The sequence below is a fragment of the Tasmannia lanceolata genome, unplaced genomic scaffold (assembly GCF_043159265.1).
Source record: "Tasmannia lanceolata isolate RefF3 unplaced genomic scaffold, GAP_Taslan_0.1 ptg000018l, whole genome shotgun sequence".
NCBI lineage: Eukaryota > Viridiplantae > Streptophyta > Magnoliopsida > Canellales > Winteraceae > Tasmannia > Tasmannia lanceolata.
In genome coordinates, this window is record NW_027518695.1 from 7,294,472 (window position 1) to 7,314,503 (window position 20,032).

Consider the following 20,032-nt stretch of genomic DNA (forward strand, 5'->3'; position numbering starts at 1 on the left):
AGGGCCGTCGAGAGGTCGAGAGAGAGGGTGCCCTGCCGTCGACGAAGAGGGCCGTCGAGAGAGGGTACCGTCGAGAGAGAGGGCCGTCGAGAGGTCGAGAGAGAGGGTGCCGTGCCGTCGACGGAGAGTGCCGGAGAGAGAGAGAGTAAAGAGAGAGAAAGGCCGGAGAGAGAGGCCGGCGAGAAAGGCCGGTGATTGCTACAGAGAGAGAGAGAGAGAGAGAGAGAGAGAGAGGTGAAAATATCTTTGTGAAAATATCTTTTTACTCATTCCCAAAGTGAAAAAATAAATTCAACTGAGGGGTACTTTGGTCTTAAAACACCCAAACAAGTCACTATCACTCTATATTAGTCATTTTCAAATCTCCCCTCTGGACACGTCATTATCATAATAAAGACCTTTTTTTTGGTCATTTTCTCTATATTTTATGGTGGGCTTTCTTGATATTTCCAAATGGCCGGTTTATACATCTGTATAATGTTGTTGTTCTTTCATCTTCTCTTAATTTTCAATTGCCTTCTCATTCACATACGCCATAGACTTTCATGTAGACCTTGAACTCAATTGTAAAATTGCAGGGTTGTTTTAATTTTTTTTCATTTTATCTTTTTCTGTTGAAGAAAACACTTGACATGTGGAACTCCTTTGAATAATCAAAATTTATCTCATCCCCAAATGGTTTTGACTTGGATCTCTAACTAAACATTAGTCATTAGCTCTTTGATTGTGAAACCATGGTTTTGGTAGTCTTTCGATTATTGGATTTGGTAGTCTTTATCCACTAGCTCTTAGATTGAAAATCATGGATTTGAAAGAACCTCACAATGAGACATGCCGATGACGGTATCAAATGCATACATTACTTTGAATTCATCTTTTACATTAAGTTAAATAGATTTGTGTAGAATAAAATGGTATGAAAGATTAGACATGAGAGTTACAATGGTCTTCAAAAGTCACTAATTTATCCAATTTCTATTTGTTTAAAGGATATTTAGAGGATTGTCTCTTAGTCTCAAACGGCATTTACCCTCTTATAGAATGGCAAACCTTGATTCAAAAAATTCCTCTACATCCCTGAAAGAGATACCACTCTTGGAGAAAATATCATGCTTTCAAAGGATGTTGCACTCGATAGGGGCTCCATGCCTTGGCATGAGGTATCACACTCATGCAAGCCCCAACGTAATGTTGGAAGACACTGCAGATCCTTGACAGTTCAAAAATAGAATTCATACGGTTAACCCACATCCCCTATCTTAGCATCATTGACTTAATGATGAGAAAAATGCTTCGAGCTCCGTGTAACGAGAAGTCATCCAGAGTTTACTGGAGATTTTTGCAGGACTAGTACCCAGTTGAAAAATCCTAGTCGTTGTATGGGTCTTTATAAATTCAAACATCATATTAGACTTTTTCTCTTATTCAATCAAATTCCTGGATATAGTTTCATAAAACAAGGGCCCCTTTTGTAATTTTCAACGTGCACTGTCTTTGCAAGAAAGGTCATTGTATTCTTCTTTGTTGCCCCTTTCTGCATTATTGATGAACTAACATCATACTTACATGCTTACTTTTCTATTGTAATTTTTAAGGTGTCCCTTAGTCTTTTTATGTTGTCAGCTTTGGGACGATTGGCCTCGGATGCTACTGTTGCTTATGCTGCTGGTATGCATCTCTCTCTCTCTCTCTCTCTCTCTCTCTCTCTCTCTCTCTCTCTCTCTCTCTCCTATGATTCATGGATACAACTTCAGTACGCCGTTGGCATCACATGGATGTATAAGAATAAGAATAACCATCTTATTGGCATCTCTCTGGTCTGGCAAATCATCTTTTTGTTCAAAAAATAAGAATAACCAAAATAGCTTCCACGACTACATTTACATTCTCTTCTTTCACTTCATCTTGACTTAATTGCCTCTTGATTATAGATCTAAATACTTATTTTTGCAGGCTATTTTGTTTCTCCTAATGAAAACTTGTTCTAAATACCAGAATGTCGTTTCCTTTATCTTATTGGGATTTGTACAAAAAATGGTTTCTAAAAATAAAAGCCTCGATAAGAATCATATTTGTCTGCGTTCATCAATTTGCATTAGCTATTAATTAATCCAATTTTGTGATCTGCACCTAGTGCTTCTAATGGAATTATTGTGCTAAATACCGCAACACAGTTTTCATATTTTTTTAGGATCTGTACATAATAGTTGATTCAAAACTAAATTACTTGATACGACTTATGTTTATCTAAAATGTAATTTTGCATATGCCATTCATTTTTTTGGTAAGTAAGCTGGGATTTGAACCTCTTACCTCAAGGTTGCAGGACAAATTCTTAACCACTTCAGCTAGAGGCTCAACCCCATGTGCCATTCATTTTAGCATTTTGAAATTGTGAAGAATAACATTCTTTGGTTAGAAAATTTTGGTTCCTTTTCTGGGTTATCAACCTCATCTTGGCTTGATGTCATGTCCTCATTATTTTTGGATTCTATGATCCATGTACTCTCCATATTCTTCTAAACATCAAAAGATATCCAACTTATTGCAGCGTCTATATATCTCCAACTGAATTGGTTGTTAGTGTATTTACTGAAACAGGGTTGTGCTTGTTCTGTTTGTACTTTTTTGCTCAAAGCTCTCAACCTAGCAATACTTGCTCTCCTCCATTTCTGAAAAGAAGAGATTCTGCTGGACTGCAAGATCCATGTGGTCTTCAAGGTTAGTATGTGGCATTCTGTATATCCATTCACCAGTCCTTGATTGTATACCTAGCATTCAAGTGACTAATTCATTGTAAAAACTTCTACGGCTATTGCGCATTTTCTTTTCTGAGTAATATTATTGGTTTTTTAAGAGAAGATTTCATGGAAAGAATACTGGCTGCGTACTTACTGTGACCTCTGACATTTTCATCATGTTAAAATTAGATGCCAAGAAATAATTTATCAGATTGAGCAATGAACCCAACAGCTGATGAGCAGGAACCCAATGTGAGTTCCATTCCCTGCTCCCTCATCGCAAACCTAACAGGTCCACAAAACATACCTAGAATTCAAGGATTATTTTTACTAAGGCTCCAATAGCAGCTCCACTCTACTATCAACCATCAATAGGAATGCAAGTTGCAAAATATAACTAAATATGAGAGATCAAAGCCTTCGAGTCATTGCAAGCCATGTTTATTTGACAGAAAAAAATACAGAAACCTGGAGAACATAAACTCTCCCTTGATCATGCCAGAGGCCTTAGCCCTGCTTGGAAACCTGATTCACATGCGAATCCCATGCCCAAATCTCCGACCCACAGCTCAGTGCCTCGCTGGAAATTCTATTCTGTAAGTGTTCTAAGCTTGCAATCCTCTGCAGTGCGGGGCTTTGATTCAATCTATTCCTGATATTCCCATCATTGTTCTCTCCATCTCTTAATCCGATGATATGAACCTGTCCAGAAACTGAAATACCAATGTCCTTGACTGCTACAGTCGGTGCAGCTTCCGATACCCGACATAAGTTACTGGCATTAAGTAGTTCTTGTGGTGTTCCAGTATGGTTTTGAAGGAGATGACTCAAACTGCAAGTCAGGGACCCTCTGGCGACCATATCCTCTGCCATCTTTACCTGCAAAACACCATACAAAAATTCTTTAGAGAAGGCTTCTTTTGTTATTCCAGTTAGGACCAGTTTCTGAGTGGTTAGTTTTCAGTTGCAGAGATAACTGTAGTAGTGTGAAATGGCTGTACCTTCATTCTCAAAGCTTCCACATCTGATTTAAGCACCCGATTATCCGTAGCGGCTTCAGTAAATTGATGATTGGCGTTTGTAAGCTGCTTGAATAGAGATGAATTTTCTCCCCTTAGCTGATCAACCTGTGGAAATAAATTAGAATTAAGAAACAAATTTGAAGGAATTGAAAGAACAATGAGCTTGCTATGCAGGCTGAGGGCAAATTCGAAAGTTTTCCAGTTGAATTCGTGAAGTGCTGAATAATATAATGCCCCTTGAGTTATATCAGTTGCCCTTGAAGTTCTGGCTCTTATCTAGATTGAATTTCGAACTTTTTATCCAAGTTTTGGAAAGAAAATGGTGGTTATCATTTTTCCATAGGCTCCCACCCTTCAATCAAGTAATTTCATGGAGAATCAGTTTTCTTTGCCAAGTCATGGAACATGTGAAGATTATGTGAAAAAATCACTCATTTTGGCAAAGCAAAAGTTACAGTTATCAGAATACTCCTATTGTTTCAACCGTTCAAAAAAAAAAAAAACTTCTATTGTTTCTATTATTGAACACCGAAAGACGTAGGCATGAAGTACAAGAAAAAAATCAGACACCTGCAACTCAAGATCAGCCAAATGTGCTTGCTTTCTTCTTCTCGACCGTCTAGCGGATTCCCGGTTCGACACCATCCTGAACCATGGCGACAGAGACATACTTGAGAAGTGATATTTCCACTCTTTTTCCAGCATTTCCATTAGTCATTTTCGGGAAAAGGCAAATAGAAGAAGTGGAAATGCAGTTATTTTGAATCAAATGTACCTCTTTATACGCTTTATATCAATGCTGCCTGTGCTCTGCTCACATGGGCCAGCTTCTATTTCTAAGTCTTCATCTGATTGCTCTCTTGAAGAACCACTTGTTGCTCCCCTCACTTTGTTATCTCCACTTCCAGCTTTCTGTGGGGAAGCTGGACTTCCAGCTGCATCCAAGTGAACAAACAAGTCAATACCACTTCTGAAAATTTCTTACTTTTCTCATTCATGAAAGTAACATTGCAAGGATATGAAACAAATACCAACTTCAGATAAAGAACTTTTAGTGGATGTATGTCAATATCTTTGGGTCTGAATCTGTCTCTGTTTGCTAACCATTTTGGTGATTCTATGTCTGGAACTCAAGAATCAAAGAATCGCTTCCTTTGATTCGCCCCGATTAATAAAAATTGACAGCATTCGTCGCCATAGAGTTTTGAAATACAACTATGAAGCATTCCTACCGAAAGAAAGTCCGTAGGAATGCTAACAATTAGTTAGGCGGCAGCCATAATGTTGTTAAATGCTAACAATTAAAATTTGGGTCCCGCACAAGGACATGTATGTGCAATTGAGACTGTTGATCTTGGTAAATAACGAGCTAGGATCATCCGATCTTAAGTTGTTCTCGGAAGGAAATTGGCTGGCCTTACGGTTGCCTATCGGATCAACAGATCTGATCACATCCACGTGGCAGATGTGGGTCCAAAAAGTGGTTGTTAGGGAAGAGCCTAACAGCCACCCTCTTTATAGTGGTTTTCTAAGATATAAAATTCATGCCATACATACCACAGATTGACGATTGAGAATCGACTGTTGCAGAAATGCTTGAATGCTTGGGAGTGAGATTGTGGGACCAGTCTAGACCTGCTTTCAATTGACCACAACCTAAGTAGCTGTTTTTTGTATCCTGCTAGTGTCACACTCCACACCAAACATTTTAATACCCGTGAGTTTCATATAACCAGTAACTACTTACCATGAGGATCATTAGATGCTTGGAAATATAAATAAAAAAGATTAGAAGAGGAATGCTAATGCGAGACGCATCATTCCTAGGGGTGCAACTTGGGTCGGGCTCAACCCGATTTTGGCTCGGGTTGGGTTGGCATTTTCTCAAATTTAAATTCAAGTTGGGTTAGGGTTGAGGCCTTGGCAACCCGACCCGACCCAACCTCTGACCTCTAATTTATTATTATTTTCTCATGATTATGTTTTTCTTTCTTGTATTTTTCCGTCTGGCCTTAGGTGAACCCGACTCCAACCCGGCTCAACCCAAACTCAACCCGACCCGATTTGGAGGTGGGCTGGGTTAGGGTTGACCATCCTCAACCCGAGGCTCGGGTTGGGTCGGGTTAGGGTTGAGGGAATGCTATCTCGGGTTGGTTTAGGGTTGCCCTCAACCCGACCCGAGTTGCACCCCCAATCACTCCTCACAATTTTAATAGGGGTATTTAAAGACCTAGATTATTAAAAAAGGCTGGGTAGACTTGAATTATATTGGATTTGTCTTCTAAAATGATAACAAGATCCAGACTGTCAGTTCACAGGGCCCCACCTTTTATGTGTAACAAGAATCTCTCTCTCTACATACTATATATTGGCTGTGCATGTAGATATATGTGTAGTGAAAATGTATAGTAGAGCTTGTTAGATAAAACATCCAAAACTCTCATTTTCAGTCCAAATTAAATAAAATCAGTCTCTATCTACTCATCTTGAAGTTTTCTTTCAAACATAACACACGGCTTGAAAAAGTCAAAGGAATGAGAGAGTTATGTTCTGTTTAGTAAAAACGAAAGGAGGTACAGAGTAAAACATCCACAACTCTCATATTTTAAGACCAAATCAAACCAAATCAGTCTCTATCTCCTAATCTTGAAGTTTTCTTTTAAACGCAACAAACGACACCAAAAAAGTTAAAGGGATGAGAGAGTTATGGTTTGTTTAGTAAAAATATGGAGGAATAGAGTAAAACATCCACAACCCTCTCATTTTAAGTCCAAGTCAGAGTTATGGTCTGTTTAGTAAGACATGGAGGTATAGAGAAAAACATCCACAACTCTCTCATTTTAAGTCCAAATCAAATGAAATAAGTCTCTATCTTATATCATCTTGATATTTTCTTACAAACGAAACAAACAGCTCCAAAAAAGTAAAAGGGATGAGAGAGTTATGTTCTATTTAGAATAAGGGAAGATTGGTATAGAGTAAAACATCGACAACTCCTTCATTTTAAGTTCAAATCAAATGAAATTAGTCTCTATCTGCTCATCTTGAAGTTTTCTTTCAAATAAGTGGGATTTGCTACGGACCAGCACAGAAGGCATTTCACGGACTAGCTCTTGCATGAGAGAGCAGCCACATAGGATGAATTAAATGAATAAGACAAAAAGTGTGCCTATGTGGCTACTCTATCATGCAACGGCTGGTCCGCGAAATGCCTTCTGGGATGGTCCCTAGTAAATCCCTAAATAATTTGTGCCCTAAAAATCTTCTCCATCGGTTGATCTCCATTATTCTCATCTAATTCCTCTTTTTTTCCTCAATTCTCCTTGCGAAGTTATATATTAGCCCCCTTTCCTTACTTGGGACAGCCCCCCTCTAGTGTATTTATGACTACTCTTTTACACTAGAGGGGGCTGTCCCAAGTTAGAAAATGGGGCGAATATATCATTTCCCCTTCTCCTTTTATTTGTTATTTGTTTTTTGAAATATATTTCACTAATTAACTTTTTTAAAAAATATGAGGTTCAATTTAGATTGCAGGAAAAGTATTTCTGCTATAAAAAAAAATTCCGTGATTTTTTTCCTTCCACCATTTAGAGGGAAATGTTATGGTCATGACTTATTTATAGGGATATCAAAGGTTTCTCTAAATATAAAGAGTAATGATAGATACAAGGGAGCCCTTGCATAAAGAGCCAAAAAAGGGCTCTTGATTGGATCCACGTCATCAAATATAACTGATCTTACTTTTTCAAAAATTGTAACTGAAAATGACTTGGATCCAATGAAGAGCCCTTATACGGCTCTTTATGCAAGGGCTCCCTTGTATCTATCATTGCTCAAATAATAAATTGACCCCGTTTAAATTTTATTTATTTATTTTTCTTCACAAGTAGTCAAACAATGGGAAAAACAAGAAAGTCTGGAAAAAAATTTCCTTTTTAACTTTTCCAGAAAATTCCTGCCATCCAAATATGCCTGGTTTTTGTTTTCACTTATAATTTATCCAAACCGTCCATTTGATAGGTCTCTCACTTCGGATTTTTCCCTTAGCAACCCTAACATACAATAATTAATATTTTCTGTTGTTAATTGTGAACCGTTGATTCTATTTAGATATGGCCGTCCATGTTAAATTGAAGCGTTGATTTTTATGGGCCATAATTTTACAGACAGAATCAAGACCATGTGGATGGGTATGAAGGTCCACCAAATCAAGGGTTCCAATCTAATAAACGTGTCCCCGTGTGGATAGTTATATGTTGTTTAATACTGCCTGCGTCTGACTGTTCCGAGAGTGGCTCCAACAAAAAATAAGAAAAGGAAAGAAGAAAAATACTAACCCCGTTTTCGAAATCGAAGCTCAATTCCCTGGAGCAATTATCTTCAGCAAAGAAAGCAGCAGAGAGCCTAATTCCCTCATTTTTCTCCTCTTTAAAATAGCTCCGATTCTCGTTCATTTCGGGCTCTAAAAAATCCTCCAAATCCCACTCTGAACCGCTCCTCTTCATGCCCGGAGCTTCTTCACTTTCTACATTCTTCGGCATTTCATGGGATCGATCCGAATCGTGAGCAATAAGATTTCGGGTAGAATTCGGGTCCATTATTGCAGAGGAGATCTGCTTTCCATCTCAGATATATCGTCACCATGGAGAAAAGTGGCTCCAGACAGCGCAAACCATAAAGTTGGCTGGTTAAATGCTTCAATTTTTTGGTAAAATTACAAAAATAACATCGGTTCTCTATGCTATGAATTAATTCTATTGCTCAACTCTCAAAAGAACTACAACGAGGATAAATTAAAGATTCCCATCGGCATCCCTACAAACAAGGAAAAGATAACGCTCCTATTCCCACATGGCATCTCTACTAACTACTACCTAGCTTATCTCTTATTCAAATATCTTAACCGTAACTAAGACTCCTAGAGAAATAAAAGACCCAAATAAGTCATGGCCTATTCAGGCCGTTACATTCTCCTTCTGTATATAAGTAATTGGATAAGTTGTTCTTGGGATTGGCTATAATTTCCCACTTGAGGGTTAGTCTCGTACCGAACCGATCAAACGGATCAAACCACGGATTTGTGGTCGCATGTTAGATCAACGGATCAAACCACGTCCATATGGTCCATTTGGATCCACAGAGATGTTGTTAGGGAAGACCCCAGAATCAATACCTTATAGAATTTTATCTCCTAAGCGAGTGGGCCATGACCCATTTTTCTTGCTAATCGAATGATGAGAGGGTTTGGGTAATTTGACGGGAGAGATTTCCTGGTTATAAACGTGTAACCCATCTCTATAATGGAGCCCAGCCAATTAATGGTTAGGATTATTAAAAATAGGTGGGCCCCACATTCCAAAAAAAAAAAAAAAAAAATCGGTGGGCCTCTCATTCCTAGTGAAGTATATGATGAGACTTGCCGTTGCCGTATAAAAAGAAGGACCAATTACCAATGGGGGACAAAAATTAGACAGAATTATCAACAGGATCCATGCTTTTCAGAAATTATCAACGAGGGATAAAAGAGGTCTTGTCATTAAAAGCTAGACGAAAATGCCCCTTTCTTAAGCAACACGTTTTGCTTTTCCCTCTTCTCTCTTCTTTCCCACTTTTTTATTTTACTTTTTCATTTTCAACTTTGTTTTTCTTACCTTACGAGTAATCTTCTTCATCATTTAGCCACCATTAGAGGTGGGAAAACTCGAAAATTTGAAACGTGAGTTCATTCCCATCTATCTCTCAATATCTAGGTTTTGTTTTTCATTTGTTTTAGTGTTTTGCATTTCTCCTTCTCCCTTTCAATGGAGGATGAGGAAGATGAATCGTAGGGTAGAAAGAAAAAAACGTGAAAATGAATGAGTAAAAAAAAACATGAAGTAAAAACGTGTTCATAAAGGACTTGATAAGCTCATTGAGAATTTGATAACCCCATTTTGATACTGGATAACCCCAACCCTAGAGACTTGAAAACCCCCTTCCAAAACTCCAGTACCGTTGGGCAATTTTAAGGGACTTGATAAGCCCATTCGTAAATTGGTAACCCCATTTTGATACTAGATAACCCCAATCCCAAATACTTGAAAACCCCCTTCCAAAACTCTAGTACCCTCCGCCAATTTTCAGGGACTTGATAATCCCATTCGGAAAATTGGTAACCCTATTTTGATACTTGATAACTCTAATCCCAGAAACTTGAAAAACCCTCTTCCAAAACTATAGTACCCTCGGCCAATTTTCAAGGACTTGATATGCCCATTCAGAAATTGGTAACCCCATTTTTTATACTAGATAACCCCAATCCCAGAGACTTGAAAACCCTCTTCCAAAACTCTAGACCCTTGGCCAATTTTCAGGGACTTGATCACCCCATTTGGAAAATTGGTAACCCCATTTTTAATACTAGATAACTCCAATCCTAGAGACTTGAAAACCCCCTTCCAAAACTTCAGTACCTCGGCCAATTTTCAAGCACTTGATAAGCCCATTCGAAAATTGGTAACCTCGCTTTTAAGAGTTACTAACCCCCTTCCAGAGAGTTGATAAACCCCTTTTGCTACAAAACCCCCTACCTATAGCAACTCTTATAATGGCATTACAATTCTACTCATGATAGAAATAACAAAAGAAATGGATGTTGTTTTCATTAAATGTGCTTCATGTATTACATCCCAATTTGTGTATTAGAAAAAAAAAATTTAAGTAAATCAAAAAATGTGTAGCCATCCATTCATGTATTACATCAACTTTTTCTTATACAACCATTTGTCTTCCAAAAAAGTGAGTGAAGCCATCCATGCATTATCTCCAGAACTCACCCTAAAATACGCTTAAACCCTAAATAAGATAAATCAAAAATAGATGAATAAAAAATAGTGCAAAACCCTAAAAAAAAAAAAAAAAAAAAAAAAAAAAAAAAAAAAAAAAAAAAAACCTAAATACAAAGAGATAAATGGTAAGAACTCAACATTCAAGTTTTCAAGATTTGCCAGCAACAATGGTGGTTGGAGAAGGAGGAAGATGACTAGTAGGGTAAAAAATAAAAAAGGTGATAATGGAAAAGTAAAAGAAGAGAAAAACAGGAAAAAACAAGGTCAAAACGTGTTGTAAATGCCAAAGGGCATTTTCGTCTAGCTCTTACTGACAAGAGCTCTTTTGTCCCTCGTTGATAATTTTTGAAAAGCATGAGTTCTGTTGATAATTTTGCCTAATGTTTGTCCCCCATTGGTAATTGTTCCTAAAAAGAAATCAAAATTCAAAATGGGATGGAGCAAGTTAGTGGAAAGTAATAGGGATAGGATTGATAAATGTGCTTAGGTTCTTAAAGCAATTTTTGGATGATCTGGAGGTAATAGTTGAGAAGGGGTGATTAATGGAGGTTGATTTGGACTCCTAACCAATTTTGTAAAGAAGATGCTGTATGCATGGAAAGTGTCCTTCCATCCACCTTGATGACGTGGATCCACACTTTCACTTTATCAACAAAACAGCTGTTTAAATAATAATTAATAAAAGACAAGTTGATTTAGTTCTTATCAAAACATGGTAGTGCCAACATCAGTAGCCTTTTTTATAATGGCAGTCCTCTCTTTAACTTTCACTCCTCCCTTTGGCTGTTTTCTTGTGAATTGCAACGGCCTCCACCAGCCAAGGCAGAAAAATGAAAAATAAAGAGAGGACTGTCAACACAAAGGAGTACGTTTAAGTACATCATCTAACAAAAAATTGTACAAGGAATATATCATTACCCAATTACAAATATATAATCAGACCAAGAAATTTACCGGCTCTTTCCTTTTCTCTTGTTTTTTCTTAGAGTGTGAAGGGTTGTTTGTGCTAAAATCACACATAAGGTTGTGGGTTCAATACTGAATGCCAATATAAAACATATATCTCCATTTTAGCTGCTTCACTCTATAATTCAACTAATAATGGAAGTAAGACTTCTTGACTTCTTGTACTGAAAAATTCCAAAAGAGAAACAGAATTAGCAAAGATCAAAAGAATGAGCAAAATGCTGCCATTTCAAGCAACAGGAACTACAATATAAATCATTCTCCTGTTTGACAGAGAAACCTGTTACCATAAAACCAATGCCTCCTTCCTTTTTTCAACTGCACTTTGACAAACCAAGCACAAACTCACTATAAAAAAAATCATCAGACTCTCCGATAGAGTCATCAGTAAGTGATATGAGACCAACCCAAATGGAAAATCGGCTATAGTTGGTTTCTTTCGACGAGCAAAACGTCTTTCCAAGCTTCATAGAACATCCATGTAATGCCAGATGATGGCATTACTTTCAAACAGCTTGCACCCCACCCTCTATAGAGACCCCTCAAGCCCTCGTCCTGTATGACTTCCGACAATGCTGCAACCATGTGGCTCGGACACTTCCCTTGCAGTGAGCCAACCATAAGACGCTTCCTTGCAACTTCCATTGGAAAGCTGATTGTGCTCGCCGTGAAGCCTAACGAAAACAAAACAAAACCCTGGTCAGGCAACCAGCACTTTACTTTTTACTTCTTAATCATGGGTAAAAGAGATTACGAGAGAATAAAAAAAAAGGAAACAATTAAACAATGCATCAAGCACAAATAAAGAATCCAATCAAGGTGCCATATCCCATAATTTTAGATCTTGTCCATCAACACCCAAATTACCAGTCCAACTCCCAGCGAGAATCAAAAGGGAAATTCATGGATATTGCAATAACACATTGTAAAAACAAACCAAGATAGAAAGGCAATGAAGAAGCTACATCCCAACTAAGGGGTGCTTCGAAAATTCTTAGTTGAGGTAAACAATCCACAGCCAAGTCTGCTAACTGATCGGAGGCCAAAACTACACACCAGGAAACAGATTCATGCAAAATGTGCTTATCAGATAATTGGTTTGTATGTGAATGGAGAGGAAGCCATGAAAACTGTGCTTATCAAACAACATGTTTTAGAGGTGAATCAAAACTCTTCCATCTCAGAAACAGCATTCTTTCAATTTGTAAGGCATATTCTCCTCACTTGATTATCAGCTCAACATCAGATCCTCACATGGAAGGTAAACAAAAAAAAAATCAAAATTAAGAAAATACTGATTTGACAAAATAAGCATGTCAGAAGAACAATTTATCAACATTCAGAAGAAGAGTTTTGTCATCAGATTATCTGCTCAACATCAGATACTCACATGGAAGGTAAACGGAAAAATTCATATTTAAGAAAATATAAAAGCTGTTCTAGTGCTTCTAACCAAGGAAGCAGGATTCTTCCCTGGGAGTGGGGAACCTCGATTCCCGGGTTTTCGAATCCGAAACGGGAATCTTCTCGAATCCCAAAAAACTGGGAGGTTCGGATTCGCCGAAAACCCGATTCCCAGTTTTGGGAATCGCGGTTTATGATTCCCTGGAAATCCGATTCCTACTTTTGGGAACCGCGATTTAATGCTATGTGAAACACGATTTCCCGGCAATTCCCCTAAGATTCTCTGGCGATGCCCAACTTCCCAGCGATTCCCTAACAATTCCCCAGCAACTCCCCGATGACTCCCAAGCGACTCTCGGGTAACTCTCCGGCGACTTCACGATTCCCGCTTCCTACCATCCCGGGAGCCTTCGATTCCCGCTTTCGATTCCCGCTCTAGCAACATTGCTTCTAACCAATCAAAGTACTGATTTGTCAAAATAAGCATGTCAGAAAAACAATATATCAAAATGCACCTGGGAAACAGTTTCAGTAACATCTAAAAGAAATAAGGTTGAAATTTTCACTTGAAAGAAATTCCATGGACGCATTGTTTTTGGAAGATGTATTGCAAGAACAAATGAATGAAAAACAAAACCAGATTCTTACCGGACAGAGCTCCAAGCAGAAGCATTTCACAACGGTTTAACATCTTCTTGTTATTTGCTTGGCAGTAAGATTTCTTCACCGTCTCATACATGAAATAGTAGCATGTACTGTATGGGAGCATACCAATCAGTGTGGGCGACATGCCAGCATAAAAGCCGCCAATACCACCGTCCTTGTAGATCTTGATAAGAGCACGGCCGATGCTCGGGTAGGCCTCAGCATTAACAGTCAAGCGATCCTGTAACAGATAAAAAAACTAATAAAGAAACCTTTTACTTTTCATTAAATAAGTCATTTTCCCATTGAAATAAAAATGAAAAACTTAAGTAAAATATTCTTTTAGAAGATCCAATTACAATAACGGAGTTTCTGTTCTCTCCAACAACATGAAAAACAAATCAGATAGTAAAACCATAAGAGGAAAGTGTTCCTGTTCTCAGAAACACATGTGGCCCCACATTTTTGGGGTGATCCAAAGCATTCATTTGGAAGGCCCTTCCATGGATAGGGTGTGTACAAAAAGTCAGCCCTAATAGGATCCTCCTAACCCTGCCATTTGTGGAGGGAAAAACTGGCCAGAAACATGGACACACAGTGTCTGTCCATTTTCCCCTCCACCTTTGATTGGGTTAGGATGATCCTATTAGATCTGATTTTTGGTACACACCCTATCCATGGAAGGGCCTTCCAAATGAATGCTTTGGATCGCCCCAAAAATGTGGGGCCACATGTGTTTTTGAGCTCGAGCTCAGGAACGCTTTCCTTAAACTACAAGAGGAAAGTGTTCCTAAGCTCGAGCTCAGAAACACATGTGGCCCCACATTTTTGGCGTGATCCAAAGCATTCATTTGGAAGGCCCTTCCATGGATAGGGTGTGTACCAAAAATCAGCCCTAATAGGATCCTCCTAACCCTGCCATTTGTGGAGGGAAAAAATGCCATGGATAGGGGCATCTAACAAATTGCAAAATCACAAGTTCTTTAGAGATTGTTCTGGGAAAAGAACAAAAATAGAAGGAGGCTAGAATTGCCACCCATAAATGTAGGCATTTCCAACCATATAGCTTTTCGCAAATGATTAACTTTCGTATTTGATTTAATTTTATCTTTTTACATATAGACAAACTGACATGTACATCTTGCTTAACTTTGAGGATGGCCACATTATCCCCTGATGTAGAGATATTAAAAAAAAATGGAAAAAGGATCAGTCCCACTCAACAATATTTTAATATTCCTCATGAAGTGTCGTCAAATTGTAACATTCCATAACATTTCTATGCAGTACCAGGCCAAATAAAGCATCCAGAAGGACCAGAACCATCACTAAGTGAAAATAAGTCATGAACCATCACATTGTGAAAATAAGTCATTCTTAATATGATACCTGCAATAATATTTCCTCCTTTCGGAAAAAAAAATCCCCTTTTCAACCTATAAGATAATTCTAACTAAATACCGGCAATAATATTTCCTCCTTTCAACTTACAAGATAAATTCTAACTCTAAAGCCATAATCAAACATAAAACCAAATATCTTTCCATTTTTTGTCATGTAAAATTGTCATATAGGACTCAAGTTTATTTTTTTGTTAGGTTCAAACTGCATCCAGTTAGTTCTATACGTATTTTGGAAGGTGCCTAAAGTCGCAACCTTGAGTTCACTTACTGAATCCAAGCATACTTGTGTGTTATCAGGAAAAAAGATAGAACGTAAGCCCTAGGACTCTTCTAAGTTCTAACACTGGCATTTTGCCATCAAAGGTCCCATTCTTCCATTCAATTTCATCTTTTTCATCCAACTAATACTCTAGAACTTCCTTTACCTTCAAAACTTCGAGAGGATGGCAGACAAGTGTGCTCACAATCCCAGCAGCTGCACCACCAACAGCAACTGGCGAGATCCATGAAAAGGACAGATCCAGATTAACATGGCCGATTCGCAATTTTGGGGACCCAGATTGTTTCCATTTCTCTTGGGCTTTTGATATCGTGCGTTTGACACATTCAAATGTGCTGAGCTCGATTGCCTGGGTTGGGATTATTCGGAGCATGTTGATGGTGTTGCCAGCCCAGAGTCCTTTCCATCCCTGCTGTTCAATGACCTCAACGAAGCTACCAGAGATCTTTCTGGATCCCACTCCAACCACCATTCTTGTCCTGCAAAAGTGGCACTATCAAATCAGATGCTATGATTTAAACCGATTTCGTTTTGCAATAAATCTCAGGCAACGGGAATCACTTTTACTGTCCTTTTAGTTCAAACATTGGAAACATCAACACCAATGTTCAAAAACATGGACTCGACTAATTAAAGACTTGAATAACACAGTTAAAGGCTTGAAATATTCAACTACTATAATTTAAAAAGTAGGTCAAGTCAATTAGTGCCTGGCATCATAACTTCATAAGATCTCAGCATACCTCTACAAGTAGACGCATCCAGACTGCTATACAATAATATTGGAAGATATATTTAGTGTACAATTACAACTCTATCTAAGGAATATATAACAAGATAATAAACAAAAATAAATTAAAATGTTATGGAATTGATATAAATTCTCATCCCCATCCAATTCTTCGGATCTACAGAACGTTGCTCACAGTCCAGTAAATATGGTTCTTGCGTTCTTATAGCACAAGGAACAATGCAATTAACTCGAAGCAGCAAAATTCTCGTTGAGGCAATCGATGTCTCAGAATTATCATCATTTTAAACCTATAAAGAAAAATCTCCCTCGTAACATTTTATACACCTATCTTCTTGACAAGGAAGAATAAAAATTGACCAATATCGCATTCACAGCTTCTCATCCAAGATGCCACAAAGAAATAGAGTACCTTCCGGAATCACCAGAGAAGAATATCTATGGAATTTTGCATTGGCATTTTAAGTGCTAAAAAACAAAACAGGATCGACAATTCAAACTTGATTTAAGTCGCTTAAGATTCACCCTTTTGAATGTCGCTGAATATTTTCAGCACTAGCAACTTGTTAATTTGAAGAGTAGTTGCAACTTGATGATGTGTTTTCAGTATCTTAGACATTGAAATTCCCATAAGATTATGTTTCTATACAGAACACCATGATGCATTAAATGCAGCAAAAGGATCCAACATCAAAGCCAAAGAAAACAACTGAGCCACTATATGATAGAGTTCTCAAATGTAGTTTTAACTCCAAATCCTATTGTATGAATTACGTTGTCAATAAATTTCTATTTTAATATATAGACAAATAAAAATCATATCACTAATGGCCAGATGCATAGTGTGTTTAAGGACAACTACTGAGAGAAGTAAATCACCGAGTCATATTTAACTAAACCAGTATTAAATCATTTTTATTTTTGTTCCAGTGAGACCAAATAAAATTCTCCCGCTGATCAAGTAATTGACATTACAAAGATCGGCCGAGACCCTAGAAAAATCATCAAAGATAGCAAGCACATGAACCCTTGTCCAATTTCAGAATTAGCTCGTAAAAGAGAAACTATTCAGATAATGCATTAAAGCTTACAACCTACTGTTTATAGCCTTGTTGGTGGGCTCAAAAATTACTAACCACATTTCCTATTTGACGTGGTTTTAATGTAAACAAATTGAAGCTTCGTGTACATTCAGAAGCACATTTAGTTAGATGCTGATATAATAACCACCATGATAGCAAGCAATTGAGGAGAAGGCAAAAAATAGAGAAAACCTTACCTGATTGTTTCAAGAGGAGCCAAAACAGCTTTTGTCATGGCCCCTGCTAAAGCCCCACTTAGAAATTCCCGAGCTTCTCTACTCCTCACAAAACCCTGCATCAAACCACACACATGTCAATGACCTTCCAACCAAAATCACGTTTTTCATTTTTCTAAGATCATACAGTCCCTGTCAATTCAAAACTAAGCAATTCAATAACAAATCTGAACAGAATAACAGAAATAAATAAATTATACATGCAGTCTCATACTCTAACTCCGCCTGTGTTTTCACAGCCTGTCCAGCCTGTCCCAAGCCAGGATAAAGGAGGAGGGTAAGCGTCAGGTTGGCAGCCGGCTGTAAACTTTGCCACTTTTCTATGAAACGAATCCTTTCTAAAGGATTCATAGCCGACCCCAACTAGTTTGGGACAAAGGCTTAGTTGAGTGGAGTTGAGTTGAGTTGAGTTGCTCATACTCTCATCTACCATTACTCTAAAAGAAAACACCACAAGAATAAAATAACAACTAATCAAAAAAATAAAAATAACAAGAGAAAATTAAAGAAAAGTAAGATACAGTTCAAATTTAACAATTCCCTTCTCCGGTCTTCCAACGACCCAAGTACCCAATGGTGTCTAAAATAAAAGATTACATATGAGGTACTCATCTAAATGAAATTTAATCCAAGTGAAAAAAATCAACAAATGTTCTTAGAAGGAGAAGAAAAGATCCTCAAAATCAGATTTTCAATTGACAACTCCACAAAAAATAAAAAAGATATATCAATTAATGGATGGCAATGAAACAAGCAACAATTACAGTTCATCAAAATCACAAAAATCAGTTCCACACATCCAAATAAATAAATAAAAAACATAGAAAATCAAAATCCCAACAATCCCACCTGCATAAAAACAAATAAAATAACTAAACAAAACAAAACAAACCCAGTAATCACAGTGATCACATAATTAAAAATTCAAAAACAAAGAAAAAAAAAAAAAAAAAAAAAAACCTCACTTTCATTGCCCCTCTCACATCAGGAACTTGAATTCGGAGCTCAAATCCACTATCCTTTTCGAGCTCCAGCTCCTTTGGCAAAGTCATCACACCATAAACATAACCCAAAAAAGCCAACCTTCTTCTTCTGCCATTCCAATTCAAACACAACATTTCAATAACCGAGAAAAGAAAAACCCAGAAACAAAAAATGCAAAGAGAAATCTCAAAATGTGAGATAAGATATAAGGTAGGGTTGATTCATAGAACAAAACCCACGAAGAAAATTGTGAGAAAATGGGGATTTTACTTACTGGGTCGGTGATTTTTGGACCAGAGGTGAGATATTGGGGTCAACCAGACAAAGGTATATAGTCTCTCTTTCTCAGTTTGGAAAAACAGGAGTCGGGAAAGAGCAGGGAGGAAGTCCTTTTCAAGGGTTTCAAAAAGAAAAGTACGAGAAATAGATATGGAAAAATACGAAACTGAACCCTCCCAAAACCGAAATTTACTACATTTCGATCCAAATTAGGCAGAAATTTCTAAAAAAAAAAAATGCCATTTTTTTATTTGTTCACAGAATTTCGGTAATTTCGACTGAAATTTTGGCCCAAAAATCAAAATTTAGGTACTTTCTACAGAATTTCGTCAGAAATTTCTGGATTTCAGCCAAAATTTCGGTTTCGCCAGGACCAAAATTTTACTGAAATCGAAATTTAAAAACATGTTTAACACTACGCTTTTACACTACAAGTGGGTAGCCCAAGGAAGCAAAAGGGGTAAATATATAACCTCCCTTTATCTGGTCAGTACAAGCAAGTGGGTCCCCCTTGTTTAATGATCCGAACCCTTTATCTGTTGGGGCTTGTTATGGTTGAGTCACACATTAAATTTCTGGAAATGATAAATTCGCGCCTTTTCTTCACATGGGACAGCAACTCCAGTGTACGAAGCAATCAGGTCCCTTGAATCCTTCTCACGTTAAGTAAATTAGCTGCTCTGCAGTCATAGATACACCGGATATGGGTAGACCTGGCAAACGGGTGGGTCGGGCCGGGTCAACCGGCGGGTGATGCGGGTGCGGGTCACACGGGTCGGGTCAAGAGATGACCCGCATTTTTGCGGGTCAGAATTTTGGTGAACCGAGCGGCCCGTGGGTAGGCCGGGTCAACCCGCGGGTCACCCGCAAATATAATATGATATAATATGGGATTGTAATTCTCTTGATTTGACGTGATTTGACCGCACCGCAGAAGTTTTTCCCGTAATTGTAATAACTCTATACATGTTGTATTTTTCTCGTAATTTTATAACTTCATAACGATTTATCCGTAATTTTTCATTTCAAACTTTATAAACTCAGTTATTTTACTTTTGTTTTGTAATGATTACTTTTTTTTTGTTTTTTACTTTTTCTAGAAACCTTCGGCCATTTGCTCATCTTTGCACAGAGTATTACACCTATTGAAAAAAAAAAAAAAAAGGAAATGTTATCAACACTACTGAGAGCACTCTCACTTTATTAAAAGTATGATGTGACCCACACCATCGGATGATCCAAACCGTCCATTAGATGGGCCATAGCGTAAATAGGTTATGCACCAAAAATCATTTCCATAGGATGATTTGCCAAGTGCTGATAACATTCTTCGAGAAATTCTTAAAAATTACTGTAAAAATGCGGGTGCCCGCGGGTTGACCCGACCCGGCCCGTGTTTTTGCTGGTTG

At 37.8% G+C, this 20,032-nt stretch overlaps 2 protein-coding genes across 4 annotated transcripts; both read right to left on the reverse strand.

The window, feature by feature from the left end:
* Positions 1–3,125: 3,125 nt before the first annotated feature.
* LOC143851671 (basic leucine zipper 9-like) lies at positions 3,126–8,426 on the reverse strand. Of its 2 annotated transcripts, none has more exons than XM_077361161.1 (6): positions 8,104–8,426; positions 5,321–5,441; positions 4,539–4,698; positions 4,334–4,409; positions 3,743–3,868; positions 3,126–3,620 (listed from the first exon to the last, which is right to left on the reverse strand). In XM_077361161.1, exons 1-6 carry the CDS (start codon positions 8,362–8,364, stop codon positions 3,249–3,251), a joined length of 1,116 nt encoding a protein of 371 aa, XP_077217276.1. In that variant the 5' UTR covers positions 8,365–8,426; the 3' UTR covers positions 3,126–3,248. The 2 variants fall into 2 exon arrangements, with proteins under 2 accessions (XP_077217276.1, XP_077217275.1); XM_077361160.1 differs by having other exon boundaries at positions 5,321–5,444.
* A 3,269-nt stretch (positions 8,427–11,695) lies between these two features.
* Positions 11,696–18,958, reverse strand: LOC143850860 (putative mitochondrial adenine nucleotide transporter BTL1). 2 transcript variants are annotated; one of them, XM_077360132.1, is made up of 6 exons: positions 18,619–18,958; positions 18,326–18,452; positions 17,322–17,416; positions 15,437–15,770; positions 13,612–13,849; positions 11,696–12,233 (listed from the first exon to the last, which is right to left on the reverse strand). In XM_077360132.1, the coding sequence occupies exons 2-6, from the start codon at positions 18,410–18,412 to the stop codon at positions 11,983–11,985; spliced, it is 1,005 nt and encodes a 334-aa protein (XP_077216247.1). In that variant the 5' UTR covers positions 18,413–18,452; positions 18,619–18,958; the 3' UTR covers positions 11,696–11,982. The 2 variants fall into 2 exon arrangements, with proteins under 2 accessions (XP_077216247.1, XP_077216246.1); XM_077360131.1 differs by lacking the exons at positions 18,326–18,452; positions 18,619–18,958 and adding an exon at positions 17,575–17,791.
* Positions 18,959–20,032: the final 1,074 nt, after the last annotated feature.

Bases quoted from the DNA above. Each gene is read 5' to 3' on its own strand.
- LOC143851671 (XM_077361160.1), bottom strand. From the start codon at position 8,364: ATGGACCCGAATTCTACCCGAAATCTTATTGCTCACGATTCGGATCGA. The intron at 4,699-5,320 runs GTATGTATGGCA...ACTTGGATGCAG, and splicing joins TTCTCAATCGTCAATCTGTG to CTGGAAGTCCAGCTTCCCCA. The intron at 3,869-4,333 runs GTGTCTGATTTT...TTATTTCCACAG, and splicing joins TGGCTGATCTTGAGTTGCAG to GTTGATCAGCTAAGGGGAGA.
- LOC143850860 (XM_077360131.1), bottom strand. From the start codon at position 17,778: ATGAGCAACTCAACTCAACTCAACTCCACTCAACTAAGCCTTTGTCCC. The intron at 13,850-15,436 runs GTAAAGGAAGTT...TATCTGTTACAG, and splicing joins ATCCTCTCGAAGTTTTGAAG to GATCGCTTGACTGTTAATGC. The intron at 12,234-13,611 runs GTAAGAATCTGG...TGTTTTCGTTAG, and splicing joins TCTGCTTGGAGCTCTGTCCG to GCTTCACGGCGAGCACAATC.